Source organism: Lepisosteus oculatus, chromosome 16, assembly GCF_040954835.1.
Source record: "Lepisosteus oculatus isolate fLepOcu1 chromosome 16, fLepOcu1.hap2, whole genome shotgun sequence".
Taxonomy (NCBI): Eukaryota; Metazoa; Chordata; class Actinopteri; order Semionotiformes; family Lepisosteidae; genus Lepisosteus; species Lepisosteus oculatus.
The window spans coordinates 8,379,842-8,397,114 of NC_090711.1; the positions used below are offsets into that span (position 1 = coordinate 8,379,842).

General features: G+C 34.9%; 1 protein-coding gene across 1 annotated transcript in view; it reads left to right on the forward strand.

Moving 5' to 3' along the window:
- The window catches only part of cdh4 (cadherin 4, type 1, R-cadherin (retinal)), a 387,156-nt gene that overhangs the window by 295,578 nt on the left and 74,305 nt on the right, over positions 1-17,273 (forward strand). The window contains exon 6 of the mRNA XM_015364922.2: positions 16,183-16,338. Coding sequence (XP_015220408.1) covers positions 16,183-16,338 — 156 coding nt within the window. The remainder of the gene's footprint in view (positions 1-16,182; positions 16,339-17,273) is intronic.

The following is a 17,273-nucleotide window of genomic DNA, read 5'->3' on the forward strand; positions in this document are numbered from 1 at the left end:
TTTTGGATGAATTTGATGTCTATTTCTGTCAAAGATATTTCATCTTTTCTTTCTTCCTAATAGCCTCTCTCTTCTTGCAAACAAAACACTTTACAACACACTTGACTCTCCTTTTAAAACACTTGTTTAATTTGAAAGTGATAATTATTATTAAATCAGACAAGAGGCCCAGTGATGGAAACTCTTTACCAATTTGATGTCTGTATAGTCACATATAGCAGCTATTGTCTTTCCATTTTATTTTCTTTTTTACTATCACTGTATCAACCCACTCTCTGGGCTTTCTAGCAATGGATATAAAAGAGTTTCAGGGGAGGGAAAAGTGACATTAACCAAAGGCAATGAAGTTCGTAGGTGAAAATTGTTACAATTAAAGTTTAACCATCACAGTGGTGCACTTACTAGACAGCAGACATCTAACCCATATACAGTATTTTATGTATTCATTTTTAATCAAGTCCAACACTGAAATATTTTTTTCATTTAACTAGTTTCCAGAATTTTATCTAGCTCTCTTGAAGTATACATAAGGATCCAAATAAGAGTCTGCTTACATAACTGATCCACTTAAAAGAAAGATATTAAGCAAAATTATTCTCATTTCAATAGTTATGTGTGTACTGTACCATTCCTCATCTCAGTTGATAAAATGTCAGACACAAAGAATCCTTTTTTTTTCACACATGTCCAGCAATATTATTCGATAAATACGATTAATGCACTAGGCCTACACTGACTTTCATTAAATATACCTACATATATTTCTGTCTTACAAGCTTATTTATCTCTAAATGTAAGAATAAAGTACATACAGGATACTGTTGCATCATGTTGACAATATGATGCAAATTACATAATTACGTTTCTAGAGGGTATCTTTCTTCCATTATATTTTCATTTATAAAAATCCCAACAATATGAAAATCAAAAGTCTGGATGACAGCTTTCAAATAATCTACTGTACATGTACATCGTTGCCTACTAATACCATGATCAAAAAGTTACCTTATCTGGATTAATATACAGTAAGCATCATGTTCAAATAAGAAATTCATATAAAATGTGAAATATAAAATTAAGAAACTAAAAAAACAGACTATGAGCTGTGAAACCTAAAAAGGAAAATGCATTTTGACTTTGACTAACTCAAGCGTTGAAAAAAGTATCAAATGACCTTTCCCTAGAAATATTTGCAGCTGTGACAGAAAATGTAGATAATATTTGAAGTTATACAGTCGTTATGATAAGAGTCACACTGGAGTCTTTAGAGTAAGTGCCTATGCCTCATGTTTAATATCTCCGTCTAGCTTAAATGGCAGTCTTTCATAGTTCTTTTTGATTACATGAACTCATAGCAGCAAAGCTTTTACAGCTCAGAATTTGCATAGTAAGTGAATAGAGTTGAATTCAGGCTCTATCTATGAATTTTCTTTTCCTTTCTAATTTGTATACAGCAATATTAAAAATAATATTCACCATGTCATGTAATGTGAAAAAAGCAATAATATGTAAGCATGAAAAATATCTTAATGTACTTTTAATGTTTTTCAACATTATTATAATACATTTTATTGATGGGTTTTCAGGCCTTTACCTACACACCCTTATCTCTATTCATGTAGAACTCAATAGAGAAATGTTCATACTATTGGCAATAACTTCTCACTGCAGTTTCGGATCTGAGGAAGACTTACTTGCTCCCTGGAATATTCTATAAGTTGTTAACATTCAATGTTCCTTTAAATATTCAGGTTTTTCTTTTGCATTCTGTTTCCACATGACCTAAACATTTATTTAATAAAATGATTTTTCCTAGGTAAATATCACTTAAATGTTATTTAAGTAAACATGGGAGGTTTCTTGTGTTGCAGCTGGTGTATATCTTTTGTTAGAAGTTTTTGGTTCTTTAAGAAATTAAAGTTCAACAATAAATATAAATGCAACAGACATCAAATCAAAGACCATCATGCACACCTGGCACATTTCAAGCCATATAATGGTGCTTTTGTGTCACTGTTTCTATGCTAAAGTGGGTTCTTATTCATTGTAATCGGTCAGTAATGTTTAATGAAATTGCAGGAGGAGGATTTTTTTTTTGTTTCTGCACTTAGAAAATGAGATATGCTTTCCCAAGTTTCACTTACCTGTTTATCACAGAATACACGCAAAGCCTGACATGTACAGTATATTTGAAACCTCTGTTTTCAAAACAAAAGGTTTGCTTGACATGAATCCTTTTGATAGCGCTTTGAAGAGGTACCATACGTGAGATCAAAAAAAACAAAACCAAAACGCAGTATGTGATCAAACAGAAACAAAACTCAAAGTTTTAAAAGAAGTCAGAGGAACACATTCATTACAAAAGGGCTGTAGCAAAGAGAGTGCAAAAAAAATGAGTGCTGTGAGTTACCTAATGAGGAGTGGTTGTTGGAAATATTCATAGCAGACAGTTCAGAGGGGTTATATTGCTGAGCACTAGTGATGTCAGTTAGTAGTTAGAAAGAGTGATTGTCATTAACAAGAGACTCCTGTCTTGGCTGTTCTGGAAGTCATGCAGGTTGAATGAACTGGCAGTGAAATACAGAGCCTTCCACCAACCTGTGTCTGTTTAGCTCCACTGAAGTTGACATTGCTCAAGTTTATTTTGAATTAATGGTTACTGACTGCCTTTTTGAAGTGCGATTTGATTCGTTTCCTAGTTCCTGGTAGGCATGTGTCTTCATAAAATATATCTAAGGGATCCTAATTGGCACCTAAAGGAAGTCTGGCTGCAGTTTTGGATGTCACATAGACAGAGATGAAACCCGTGTCACTGACTATGATATGTCTGCACTTCAGAGAAGCTCGCCTATTAGATGTGAAAACTTTTAACTACTAAATTTAGCAGGTGTACTCTCAAATACAATAATGGGGAAAAAAATGAAAAGGGGAAATGTGAGAATATAATGTATTTACAAAGGCATTGCTTCAAGTCTAGAAGACAAACGTTCATAGAAAGTGAAGTTTGTCCATAAACTGATATGACATTATTTACAGTCTATATATATCAGTGAATAGACTATACATAGTCTACATGGCAAAGAATGCACTCTCTTTGAAATGTATATATTGGAAATGTACTATAAAATTGCCTGTGTCTGTAAAGCAATGTAAAAGATATGAATGATCAATGCTTTAATTGAGTGTCTACTGTTAAAGTCCAGTGTTATATTTATTATATATGTAACCTTCGGATACAGAAAATTTGTTTGGTGTCATCAGACATTCCCTATAATACATCAAGCGTTCATCTATTATTCATCATTAATTCATGCATGACTGATGGTACTTAGTTTAGAGCATTAGCCAATCTCCAGAGAGCAAAACAAATTTTTAATTTATGCTAGAGCCTGTCTTGGGAAGAAACAAAACATCAAGCTGTATTACTGGCACTTAGACGATGAGTTTAATCCTGCTGAGACGAATTCCCCCATTGCTTTTGCCTGTCATTGTACTCGTTTTCCCAGGTCTTTACTTTTCTGCCAGCAGTTGCCCGATCTAACCTGTGGAAATGTGTGTTCTTGTGTGTGGTCAAAGTGCCCTGCCCTGGCTGCACTGCAGAGCCCAAGTCCTCTACTGTCATTATGTCTGATGCATGTGATACTGTGAGGGAAAACCTCATTATAGACGGTCTGTACCCAGCCCAGTCTTTTCAGTTAATCGGTTTTATTCGCTTTTTTGTGTTTTTTCTTTCATCAGCAAGACGTTCTTAGCATTCTGTTTGTAGTCCTGTCTTAGATTTTGAACCATGCTCCATCTTTATAAAATACTTTAAAACACTGAAGGGTCCCAATCATCTTAAAATCAGTTTATTCATTCTTAAAAATCAATATTAGGGAAAGTCTTTTAAAAATATAATTTTACTTCACATAAAATGGATATTGGAAAGACCAGCTGTACCTTGGCATAAGCAACTAGAGGACTTCTAGCTGAACTGAAATGTTAAGTACTTCCTATAAATTGCTTGGTGCCTGGCATCTTAATTTCATTTCATGCTGTCGTGTTAAAATCACAAAATTTTTACATAAAGCTGAATAAGCTGATAATACATACTGTATATCCATCTGCTTTCTAAATGCTTTGTCCAATACAGGGTTGTGGGGGTGCCAGAGCCTATACATACTATTTACTGTATATATTTCCAATACTGTAACATTTGTTCAACTCAACAGAGAGCTTGAATCTGACTCTATTGTTCCATTCTCTTCCTACTTAGGCCCTCCTTTTACGTGCTGTAAAATCAAGGTTCCTATTTGCCAAATACAAACTGGCTGCATACACATTGTGTGCCTCAATATGTGGAGACTTAAGACAGTGGAAACATAAAAGCTAAACACAGGTTATTGGTTGTCTATGAAAAAAATCAATAAAACAAACAGTATCTTCTCTCAGAAGAAAACAAATCTATTAAGTCTTTACACTACCAGGGAAGGGAGGCTGATTGTATTGATCCAGCAAAATAAAAATTGAACACATTTGTTTGGTGTATTTTGAAATTGTTGTCATTTTATGTGGTACTTTGAAAATCCATTTTCAAGAATAAGAAAGGACAGTGTTGTGAAGAGGTCTTGGCCTGAGGGGCAGGGGAGATAGTGGTAATGGCTACGTGTGAGACACAAAGTGAATAGGAAATTGCGCTTGATATCTTGTGGCCATACTCATACTGTATACCTAAACCTGGCTTTCCACGCTAGGGTTGAAATGCAATGTGTCTGTTTTCCCCATTTCTAAAGTAAAAAGAATGCCACTGAGCAACAATCATGAGAATTAAAATGGCAGAAGGAGTAAGGTCACTGGAGGGATAGGTTTCCTGGGATTAACTATGATGGTAGGTAGAGTAATGGTATAAATTGCTGTCTTTTCACACCAGACTAAGAGACCAATTTTATTTGCTCTCAGTCAGAAGATGCTCTTGGGCTTTTCATTAGCTGGACTGTTCTTAGTTAACTGTGTGAGAATCTGTCTGAAGAGCATCTGCCTCTTTCTCCTTTCTAACCATTAAATCATTGCTATTGTAAATACAATATTCACAGTGAAAACACAAAACCACAATGTGTTACTAGAAAATTGTAAAAAACAATAATAAAACTAAATGATGACCCCAATGACATTTCTATCAGTTAATAAAATTGCCAATCAGTTAATAAATGTTGGCCAAACTACAGTATTTGTCAAGTGTATGGGATCATCTTTTAATTATTCACAGGCCTCTACATTAAATTGCGAATATTTAGAACTGTACAGTATGCAATAGCTCTTAACCTATTTTTCGCTTTTGCAAATGGTGCCAGATTTTTTTTTTAATGATGTGATTTTTATAGACAAATAAAAAGAATCATGTCTTATAACTAGTTGGGACCCTGCAACATTTTCATCTGGATGTGGTCAGTTGTGTCTGATGTGGCAGGCATCAAAAGGGAGGGAGTACATTCCACAACTTTACAGATTTTGTGTAAAAGGCAAGCTGTGTTAAAGAAGCTCAGTAATTAAAACTAAGTAAGGCATCGGCCAAAGGGAATAAAATCAAAGTGGCGCTAAGTTTGAAATTAAATACATATAATAATGTACAGTAGCACTGAAGAGCATTGTCACATTCTTTGTGTTTTAAGTAATACTATGTATTATTATTATACTTCAACAGTGAACAGTGTACAGTATTAATGTCTCAAAAATATATAACCCCAAAACGTTTAAAGCAGCTCAACATACAGTACTGAATTCAGTGTGTTGTAGGACACAATCAGAAGTTTAAACAAATTTGTACTCATTTGAACATTTTGTGAAGGATTTCAAATCACATTGTGATTCCCACCCATTTTGAGGAACACTGAGTTACTTATTGTTGGATGAAAGGATAAATATTTGTGCAGTTAGAAAAACAGGGAATAAGTGAGCTTTAAACTTCATTTGAACTTAACTAGGTCTTTGCATTCTCCACAGTTTGTAATGAGCTCACATCTGGAAGTCATCTGTCAGTTTTCTGTTTTACATTTGTGTAATGATTAGAAGAGCTGTCAACACCATCCTCTGTCACCAGTCACAGAACTCCAAACCCATTCAGCCGTGTTATCCCCTCCAAAAAGCATACCTACGCAGATAGCTTATTTATGAGGATGAGAATAATGCTGACAGTCCTGGGCTGCTGAAAGCCCACAGTCCTAATAAAAAATAAATCCATGCCATTTTTAATTGTGCACATACTACCTGTTAAATATCTTTTTGAGTGCACAGGTAAGTGTCAAAATATAATTCACAATGTCAGAGTACAAATATATTTCAGGTATCTGTGATTATAATGAAACAATTTACAAATATTGCAAATTGTGTATATGTGCACTGAATGCTGTGTTAGATCTCAAATTCCCTTAAAGTGCATGAAGCCAGTATACTCTACATCATAATTACAGACATATGGATACATTCACCAATAGACCAATGCTCACACAAAAATATGGACTGAAATTGGGCTACATTTAGCAATAAAGTAAAACAAAATTAGAGAATCTAGAAAAGAATAGTACTGGAGTACAAAGTGAGACCAGTGAAAGACCATACACTGCTACAGACATTCTGAGCAGGTACCTTACCTCTTTGATTATGATATAATTAGCTGTCACTGCATTATAACATTATTAAAGCATCACTGACTGAACTGTCACTCAAAATCTGCCGCAAGACTTGCTACATGATAAATTTGTGAATTTTCCCCCTTTTCAGAAATGCTATATTTAAAAAAAATGTGACAGCTAGTTCTTTTAAGAGAGTCTGTTTATGTGTGTGTGTGTGATTTCTAATCTAAAACAAAACAAAGTAATTCAGTTTCCTTTCAAATCAATGTTCAGTTCTAACTGATATGTAATAGAATTTCTTTGCCAAGGTCTTAATTAAAGATGACACTTCTAAAGTGGAAGGCTTGACAGCGATGTTACTTTTATCATTACTAAAAGACTTATTCATCTCCTTTTAGCTTATGGTGGGCAATGACCTCTTGTCATTACTCCTACCCAGTGGCATGGTTTCACAATCACTTCTGCATAGAAGGGCTTGCAGGGAACTTCAAAAAGATAAATGACATTCTTTTTGTGGGATGGTGCTCCTTCAGTTGTTGTCTGCTGAAGTGTGCGTGCTTCTGGTTTTCCCTACAACTTGGAGGGAAGCTATTGGGGCCTTGTTTTTGTAGACTATGTCATATGAAGAACATTAAACCCCCAAAGGGTGGAGCATTGGTTTTATTTTTATTTGGTGTGGACAGAATTCCATTTCAGAGTAACATTTTTCTTACAGTATACTTTTCATAAGTTTTCTTTTGTGCTCTTTGGCAGGGAAAAACAAAGTCTACACACGTTCATGCTGGGATGCAAGTGTCAAACTGTCATTTGACAGCTGTCATAATAATATTTAGATGAATCGAAAACAAATAACAGAACAATAGTAAATACTTTCATTTGCATTAATTATGTAAAATATGAATTAATTTAATCTTTAATAGAAAGCTCTGTGTGTCATTTCACATTTCCTCTTTTTTAATGAGTGTTGAAATGTGAAAAATGTGGTAAGTGTATTTTCTGGACTCTTGAAGATTCATGAGTCATTGCTTTATCATTGCTTTCAAAACACAGAATTTCTGATATGCAAGTTTGGTACTAACCATTAATCAGATGTTTTATGAGATGTAAATAAATGCATGTGTATTCTTGGAAATCTGCATACATAATGATGGCTGATTTAATTTCTTAGAAGAGAGTGCCATGTAACATGACCTTTGAAGAAGTATTCTCATTTTCCATTAGTCATTTCATCCTTCTTTAATCATGAGCAACTTCTGTAGGCTTTTCCAGAACTTCTCCCCAAGAGTGGGACGTTTACGGTATGTTAAGCCATTTACCTTGTAATGAAAAGTGTAATTACTTTATGTAGAAAATATATGGAACATATACTTCATGTATATACACATATCTGTATTTAAAACCTGTGCTTCAATAAAATTATTCTTAGGTATGGATTGGTTTCTTTTCCCATGCATATAAAAGCAAAATACCAAATTTTATTTTCCTCATCAGTCATTGTCATGTGAACATTTCTTTAACTGACTGGTGCCTTGTTCCTTAACTAGTACAGTTTTTATCGTAGTTTAATAGTCTCCTTACATTGCCAGCCAACTCTGACCAGGATTGCCCAAGCAGGGGTTAATGATTGGCCTGATGCACCCATGGTGGATCGGAATTGCTTCAGGCAGCATATCTTCTGCTTACCATGCAACAGGATCATGTAGGACTTGCAGAGTGGTTGTGTCCTTGCAGAAATATCAGTGACAGATACAGTACTGTATATCACTCCTCCAATTAATCAATGCTAACTTTCCTGTAAGACACTGCAAAGCTCACAGCATGCAAAATGGCAGATGCCTGGCAACAGATGTGTCAAAAAAGTGTTCAGTCCTTCTTTCTCCTGAATCCCTCCATCTGTTTTGATATTATCAACAAGACCAAATTAACAGGATATTACCAAATAGAAGCATATGAAATACTCTTTATCATTAAATATATAACTATTTACATTTTTATTTAGTTGGGGCTACTGATTAATGTTTCTTTGAACATGAATGTGTCTAGGAAAGTTGTTGCATCATGTGCTAAATGTATTTTGAAATCTATAAGAGCAGCAGCTCTTCAGTGCAGCACATATAATACAGCATGAGAGTAATCCTTTAGGAATGGGATGGAAGGTTGATATAAAGTGGAATTGCCAGAATAATAGAAAGTTAAAGAAAACAAACAAACCAAATAAAAATGCCACACTTGAGGCATTGTTTCCCATTTTCTATACATAGTTAAGTATCTCTTCTAGACAGCTGTATGACTGTAAGCCAGTTTTATTTTCCTTCCAAATCACAGTTCCTCTGAGTCAAATCTGGTTTGCAGCATATTTGGAATGTGACCTTCTTCCTTGGTCTAGCAATACAAAAGAGGAGGCACGCTCAAGCACGAGAGACACCAGTGAAAGTGAATCAGGAATTGCAGTAGAAAATAGCACTTCAACCTAAATCGACAAATGCAACGCAGAAAGCTCTGGGCACTTTACAAGAGTGTGCCTGCCAGAGATCTATAATACAGTGTTATATTATGGTGCTCAATAGAAGACTCCCCTGCGGCAGGAGTTGCTTGCGTCTCTTGGAAGTACAACAAATATTCAAAACTGTGTGAACCTGAAGTCTTTGCCTCTTGGGTGTTTAATGTTGTTCTCCTACTTCTATGGAGTGATGAGTCTGGAGTGGGCAGCGAAACAAGCAGTCTACTTAAGGGAAATCATTTGCACACCACATGAAACGGGAGATTTAAAAGAATGAGCTCAACTGTAGCTTCAAACACTGCCATCATAAAATACAAAATACTGTAACTCTCAATACAGGCTTTTATCTGGGGTGTGTGTTCTCTGTATCTAGTTATTCTAGGTTTGATTCCCTAGGTGGGAGCGAACTGTGAACTTCAGCTGCAAAATAAGTCTTTTTACCTTTATATTTAAATAAATTACTAAACTATTTTCATAGCTTCTTCAAAACCATCCACAGTGATGCAAAGATACAGAAAATATTGTGGTTCCTATACCTTGCTTTGGGATGGTGTACCGTTAAAGAAGCTATTTAAAATAAAGGTTATACTTCTTATGATTAAACCACCCTAGCACTAAAAATGCTAGTCTGATGCATAATTACAGACAGTTCTATTTTAGGATACATACCCACATCAATAGAAACTTCACATTAAAAGACATTTTTAGTGTTAAATATTACATTTTGAAATGCATTGTCATAATGTTCACTCATTTTGAGTGAACATCAGGGCTGGGCGACTGTTCCTGTGTATCCCTGTTTGAATATTTTACTCTGTAAAGAACAAACTCACAAGCCATTAATCTTGGGGACCATAAGAGGGGGCAACTTACACAATAGAAAAACGTAATATTGCAAAATATAAAAACAATAATGTAGCATGAAAAAAATGTTTATGAGCATCAGATGTGAACAGTATATCTAAGTGTTTCCTATTTTTGTGCATGAATTCCATATAAAGAATATCAGGGTAGTATGCACTGCTTTAGTTGTATTGTAACTGTTTATTTCATATACTATATTCTGTTGGGTGCCAGTGGAGAATAAAATAACTGATACATTCTGTCAGTGCCTTTTGCTTAATTTTCCCTTGGGAGGTAATGGCATGATAATTTCTCATTTGATTCAGTTTGCTTTGCAGAGGTAGCTAAGCTCACTGATAAGATCTCCTTAAGACCTGACAAGTTGTCAGTAATGAAGGAAATTGCTTTGATCCGACTACAAATAGGTCATTTAACCAGTGTCTGGTCTGTGCCGAGAGACGTTACACTTTTTTTACATCCCGTTTTTTTCCACCAAGGAAAAAACTCTGCTTTCATTATTGGAACTCTTCAAAATGAATCAATTTATCATTCATTACCCATGGGAACACGACAACTCAGCGAATCTGTAGTTCTTAATTTTCTTTATTTATTTAAAATTCCATTTATATAAAAGACATTATGGAAATGTGATGACGTCGGAAGTAGCTTCATAATAACATAAAAGATGTTATCTATCTGCTTGTATATCTGTCTTTGTTTCTACAATACAGCTCTATCCCAGGGTCTCCCCAGAGAAACAATGAAATACAATTTGTCACAATTGCTGCACTCATTCAGTTCTAGGCTCCATGAGCTAATAAAAAGTATTTATCAATTAAAGATAATCAAACACTCAAAGGATGCTAACAGGAATGGATAACAACACCTCTACCACATAGAAAACAGTGCCTTTGCATTTGAACTCTTAAGCGAGAATAAACCCTGTTTGCTGTATACAGCATCTATCCACTCCTATCTCCCTTCTTACATTGTAGACAGTGTCCCACTTTTACAGAACTCTCAATGAATGCTTTGTAAGATTTTGAAGTCTGTCTATCCATATTTTCATATTTTGCATCTGTATACAGTGTACATGCAGATTTCTTTTCCAGTTTCAGCTTCTTTTGTTATTAGTACATATGACCAGAAGCTCACTGAAGTATCTAGCAGCCATTCCGAGTTAAAAGGGCCCCAATGCATTTGGTTAATTGTTTTGAATAAAAGAGTGATTTAAAGTATCAGATTCTCAAAAGAGAAGTTGATGGGACGTGGAAAGAAATCGGGAGAAATTAGGATGAAATTAAGAAATGGTATCATGCCCTACTGGAAAGGTTTTATGCAAAATTTTGCTTGAGGACAGACTGAATTAATTTCATTTTTATGCATGGTTTCTAGCCCACACCCCCAAAATGGAGAGATTTTTTTTCCAGTTCACTGTGTGTAATTATTCAGCCTGCCTCCCAGCAGAAAGGATATGGTTATTAATTTCTACTGTTAAATCCCCTCACTGCTCTTAAGCTCAAAGAAAATAATAATGTATATAGATAAGGAAAATAGATTGGAATGTAGAATGCAAAATGTTGAATGTATTTGAGGCAGAGCACAATGGAAATGATGTTAGTTTTTGCTCTTAAAAACTTGTGTAAGTGTATTTTATGTGACTGATATTGTTAGCTTTCAAAACACCATTCGAGTTTCAAAATTCACCCTAGAGATTTGCTGTTTGAGAGCATGATCATTTCAGCTATCAAAATACACCATTTTGAGATGAGCACTTTTACAGCTAAAATATGAAAACATCAACTTATCTGATGCTTTTTATTTTTTTATTTGGCACTTACTATATTATTGCTCTTGTGAAGTGATATAGTTTATCTATTAACAGCTATCATTATGTTGGAACTTAGCTCTTTTATTCAGTACTCAGTACTGTATGCTCAGCACTCTGTAATATTTAACACTTAGTTATGTCAAAGGGGACTAGCCTTATATCCCTAAACATGCATTTTTAGTGGTATGTTGTATGCTAGTTTCAAACCCCTCCTCCTTCAGAGATGTAGCTGAGAAGATTTTCAGCAATTTTACTGTCAGAGAATTAAAATATGATACACCTACACTGTATGGTATAGCACATACTGCAGAATTGATTTCCAAATATATACAGTAGCAGTAACAGCAGTGTATTTAGAATACAGCCAAGAGTAGCAGTGCAGTGATCCTATATACAGGTTTGAACATTTGACTTCTTCCTCTCTTTGTTCAGGAAGCAAATTGTATCATGAATAGAGAAATAAACTGTTTATTTATACACAAAGCTTTGCAAAAATGTACGGGGAATGTGACATGTTTTAGCACTTAATGTTATACGATATGTTTATGAAGCATATACTCATTTTTCTGCATTTTTCTCCATGACTTTGGAATAACTAAGGAAACCAAGAAAAAGATTCATGTTCAGTTTATTCTCAATCTGTATTCTATGAAATTAACGTTAATGTAAATTAGGTACAAATCTCACTTGGCTTTAGTTTTGTTTTGTTTCTTGTCAGACGTAACAATTTGAAATAATTTGTTCTACTTTTCTATTGCATGGTGGAGTGGCGATTATTGCTAACTGCCTCTTGATATCTTGAGTCCCATCCTGACTTTGGCAGTCTCTTATGTGACGTTAATGTGTTCTCCCTGTGTTTGCTAGGGTTTTCCCCACGAGATTTAATTTTCTCTCAGCTCCCAGTGAAATGTTGAATCGGTTAATTAGTGACTCGGACGTTGGCTTGTATTGGCAATGACCAGGTATACCATCCAGTATTACATCTTTCTAGAATAGACCTTGGTCAGCCTCTTGACCTCTGTCATTAGGATTTCTAATCAGGATTAGATTGACAAATGGCCAACTCTTTCTTGTGGAGAGGAAGCTTTGTTCAACTAAAAATTTAACATTGTAGCTTTAAAGTGCTGAATGAGTTTTACTAATGTGGTCTTCTTGATTAATATCTTCATGTGGAAAGTGATATCCTCCAGTCATATTTATATATAGCGATATACTGTAGATATTGTGCTATGACTATGTGCGGCTTTAGCAGACTATAGTCTGAGGTGTGGATGGAAATTTAGACTGACATCGCCAGTACCCTCCAGTAATGTACGTACCCATCATGAATTAATATCCATTTTATACATACTTTTTAGACTTGTCTTTGATTTTTGCCATTAAGTTTGCTATTTGATTTACATTTCCCCCAAGGAACATTTCAGGACTCAAATGAGTTTTGTAACTGAAACATTTTTTTTTCTTTAGGAAGATGTAGTTGTCAAAACGTCCAGCAGCTGACAAGAAATAATCTATATTAATCTGAAGACCTGCCATAAATGTTATTGGTAGGAGGGAGAGAGCTGCACACAATTAGAAGGAAGTTTCTTGAGAGCAATGTGATTCGAAAAATAGGACTACATTAATACCCTAGCCATGCTTGTAATGACACAAGATCACTGGATTAAAGGGCTTGAACCCATTTTAAGATAATTTTAAAGATTCCTCAAAATGAAACCCAATTACACTACACTCGAATCAAAATCAGAGAGGAAGAGTGGGCACATTAAAACCTTTCAGCACACTTAATGCACCGAATTGCTCTTTATTCAATCTGGAGAGCTGAAAAGCAGCATTCCTTATTTGGTGCCTATGTGTTCCTCCAATGAAATTGTGCAGGAAATGTTTGCACATCTCTATGGTGTATTCATTCTACTCTATAATAGAAGACTACTGTATCAATTATTTGTTATTAGGTCAGATAAGAGCAAAGGGTGCCTAAGAGCTTGCTGAATGGATTGAAATTTACATGGAATATGGGCATTAGAATTAATTTAGATGCAGCTGCTAAGACAAGGGCCGAAGATAATAACTATGGAGTTAGATCTGATTTATTTGCACCCTTCTGGGTTAAGGTGATTTGATTTACCATATACACTTTATTATTGGGATTTTTCATACATAAAAATACTTTTTCTACCAGGAAATCAACGGGACTTTTGCGAAGGTGGTAGATGTATAAAAACACATTTCTTGGTAAAAAGGGAGAGTTTGGAGATGTATTTTATTAGATGTGTACTTAACGGTCAGTTTATCCTCATTCTATTGTTTAAAGCCCTTTTGTGCAGTATCTTTTCTTTCCTCAGGAAAAAAAAACATGTATATTTGTTTCTCTTCTAGATTGTTTTGCTCAGAACTCGATCATTAAATCTATAAAATTCTTTGCCAAAATATAAGTGGTAATATGCACATTGACATTTATTTCCACTAAGAAAAATGTAAACATCATAAGGACTGACACCCTGTTTCCTACAAACTAAAATATTTCACTATTCTTTGATACACTATACAAAATGAAAGAGTATACAGTATTGGGGTGTCAGATAATATTATAAATGAGTCCATTTTGTTAATAAATAACCAACTGAGGTAATGCATATATAAAGAAATATTATGATATAGTTTTGGTTATTGCAAAGGAGGGCAGCAAGATACTGTACATCGCCAAACCAAGGTAGCTGTCTTATCCTTTTCTTGCTCGAACCAAGAAAAATGCTTTGGCGTGCTTTGTTGACTATGACTCACTTTTCAAGTTAAAAGGAAATCTTTGCTACTACACGTTAAATAAAGATATCAAAAGAGTGTCTTGCAAATATGTGTTTGATGACAAGTCACCCCCCACCTCTCTTTAGCTATCAAATGTTAACAACTTTTCTCTGTCAGCCTCTTCATAGTTGTAAGAAAATTAACATAATCCTTTAATTTATCTGTCCACTTACATATTAATTCATTTAGCTCAGCATCATGCTTCAATGGCTGCATATTGTGACTTAAGTGCTGTAAATAATGAGTGTGCTTGCCATAAAACAACATCTTCATGGCGTGACAGAGACCCACACTTCCAGTGCTGGCCTTTGTAAACCCAGTGAATATTAAATATTCTGGATGGGGAGCAGTGTCTGTGTGTAAAAGAGTTAAGTGAGTAATGAAACAAGCTAAAATTAGGCACCAAGCGCTTATGCGTTAATCATTACTTCACTACACAGAATACCAATAACAAAGATCCATGGCCCAGCTGAAGTTAAATTAAAAGAGATAAAGAGACATGCTGTGGAATATTTATTATGCATAGGTCAAATACATATGCTTGTATTTAGTGGAAGGCTGGAAATGTATGTTATTTTCCTATGCATCTACCTTACATAGTTTTTCTTCATGTCTTAATCAAATGGTGTGGAATACAGTATATTATACGAAGCTAAAGTTTCTGCTCTCATCTCTTACACAAACAAACATTAATCAATGTCTATCATAGATAATGTATTGATGTTTTGCCGTTAAAAATATAAGGGATATGGTCGGCTCAGAACTGTCCATGCTTGGGTCTGAGACAGTTTCTTGTGGTTAAAATCTGACTTAATTTGGTTCTTCTATACAACAGAATGTGGGGATGTCTAGCATTAGTTTACCTTGACCAAAATTGTTACAGAGTAGCAGATACTGTAGATATCCAAGTCCTGATTTTATGAAAAGTCAGTTTGCTAAAAATAACTAAGGGTTGTGCTCTTTCATTTTCATTTATTCTTTCAACCATTATCACAAAGCCTTTTATTCCTTGTAAGTGATGTGGAAACCTGAATCCTATCCTGATAGCAAAGGGTACAAGGTGGGGCTTTCTTCTAGACTGGCAGGGCACACACACAAGCACATGGGACCAATTTTAAAGACACCAATTAGCCTAGCCAGCATGTTTTTGAAAGGAGAGAAGAAAGGTGAGAAAAACCTTATATAGAGGAATAGAGGAATAATCTGCAAACTCCACACTGCCCTGAGCCCAGAATTCGAGAGCTGTGATGCACCAGCTTTAACTGGTACACCACTACTTTTAACATATTTTGGTTTGACTGATAGGAAAATAAGAGGTTACAGTATTAAATAATTTGTATTTTTTAATGTAATGTTAAAAAAATCAAACAGTAAAGTATACAGTACACAAATTTCTTCACATCAGTTATAACTTCTCTGTATTATGACTACTGTATATTTTGAGTGATTTCGTCTCCAGGATTTGCACTTTAGTTTTTTTTTTCATGAAGTACAACATAGCACCTCTCATAGAAGTGAAAAAGGGTAGGCCATTACTGACTCTTTATCAATAGAGCTTCGCCTCTAAACCTCTTCTGTGTCTTATCTCTTTGTAGATCCGGTCAGACCAAGACAGAGAGACTCTGATTCGGTACAGCATCACTGGAGTGGGTGCTGATCAGCCCCCTATGGAGGTGTTCAGCATTGACCCAGTAGCTGGAAAAATGTTTGTCACTAAGCCTTTGGACCGGGAAGAAAGAGCCTCCTATCATGTAAGTATTGGCAATTATAATATCTACACTCTGCACCATCTGCAGTATCCTTATTTTATGATAATCATAAAATAAATAACAATAAAAAATAAAAAATAATTAAATGGTAAAATAAGTAATACATAAAGGAATGTATTATGAAGTGCGATTTCTGTTTGAATATTTTCACTACCCAATTGATAACATGATTTTTGGCAGAGGTTTTATTATGTGCTCCTTACGAATTAGGATCCAGTCAATTTCATTCTTCAATCCGTCAACGACTTCACATGCCCATTTCTTGACATTTTTCTAGATGTGATAAATGAGTTCTTATTCTAATTATAATTGAGATTGATAGAGTGAGAATGTCATTCTTTTTTGTCTCCCGTGCTACATCAATATCTGGTTAAGTTGCCCTTGATGCTTTTTATGTAGTTCATTTGAACGTCTTTGAGGAGGACTTCGCATTCCTGTAGACAATTCCTAACCAACACTCTTCCATCATCCCCATCTTCACCACCAATTCAACAACCTCTTGGGGTGCACTGACTTCTAACTCTCATATGACCCTACAGCCTTCCCTCTAATCAACATTTTGAACCAACCTCAAAATCACAATGTCTTTTAAAAGACAACTTATAGCCAAAATATTGATAAGGAGTATATTTAAAATGTCTCTGTATCTTATGAAGGTATATTTCCATTGTCACACAGATTCTACACTTCATCAAAAAAGTCCTGTACATTTTGAACATGGTACCTTGTTGAAATACTGTATAAACTTAGATGATGTATAGGATATTGGACTTCTCTTTGATAATATTCATTAGTTTTGCTTTCTTTTGAAACAAACGCTTTCTTTTCAACTTCTGGGTCCTTGCTAGCAGAAGAGATATGCACTCTTCCAGTCTGCTAGTTTCTCTCCTTTGTACCTTATTTCACTTAATATAACA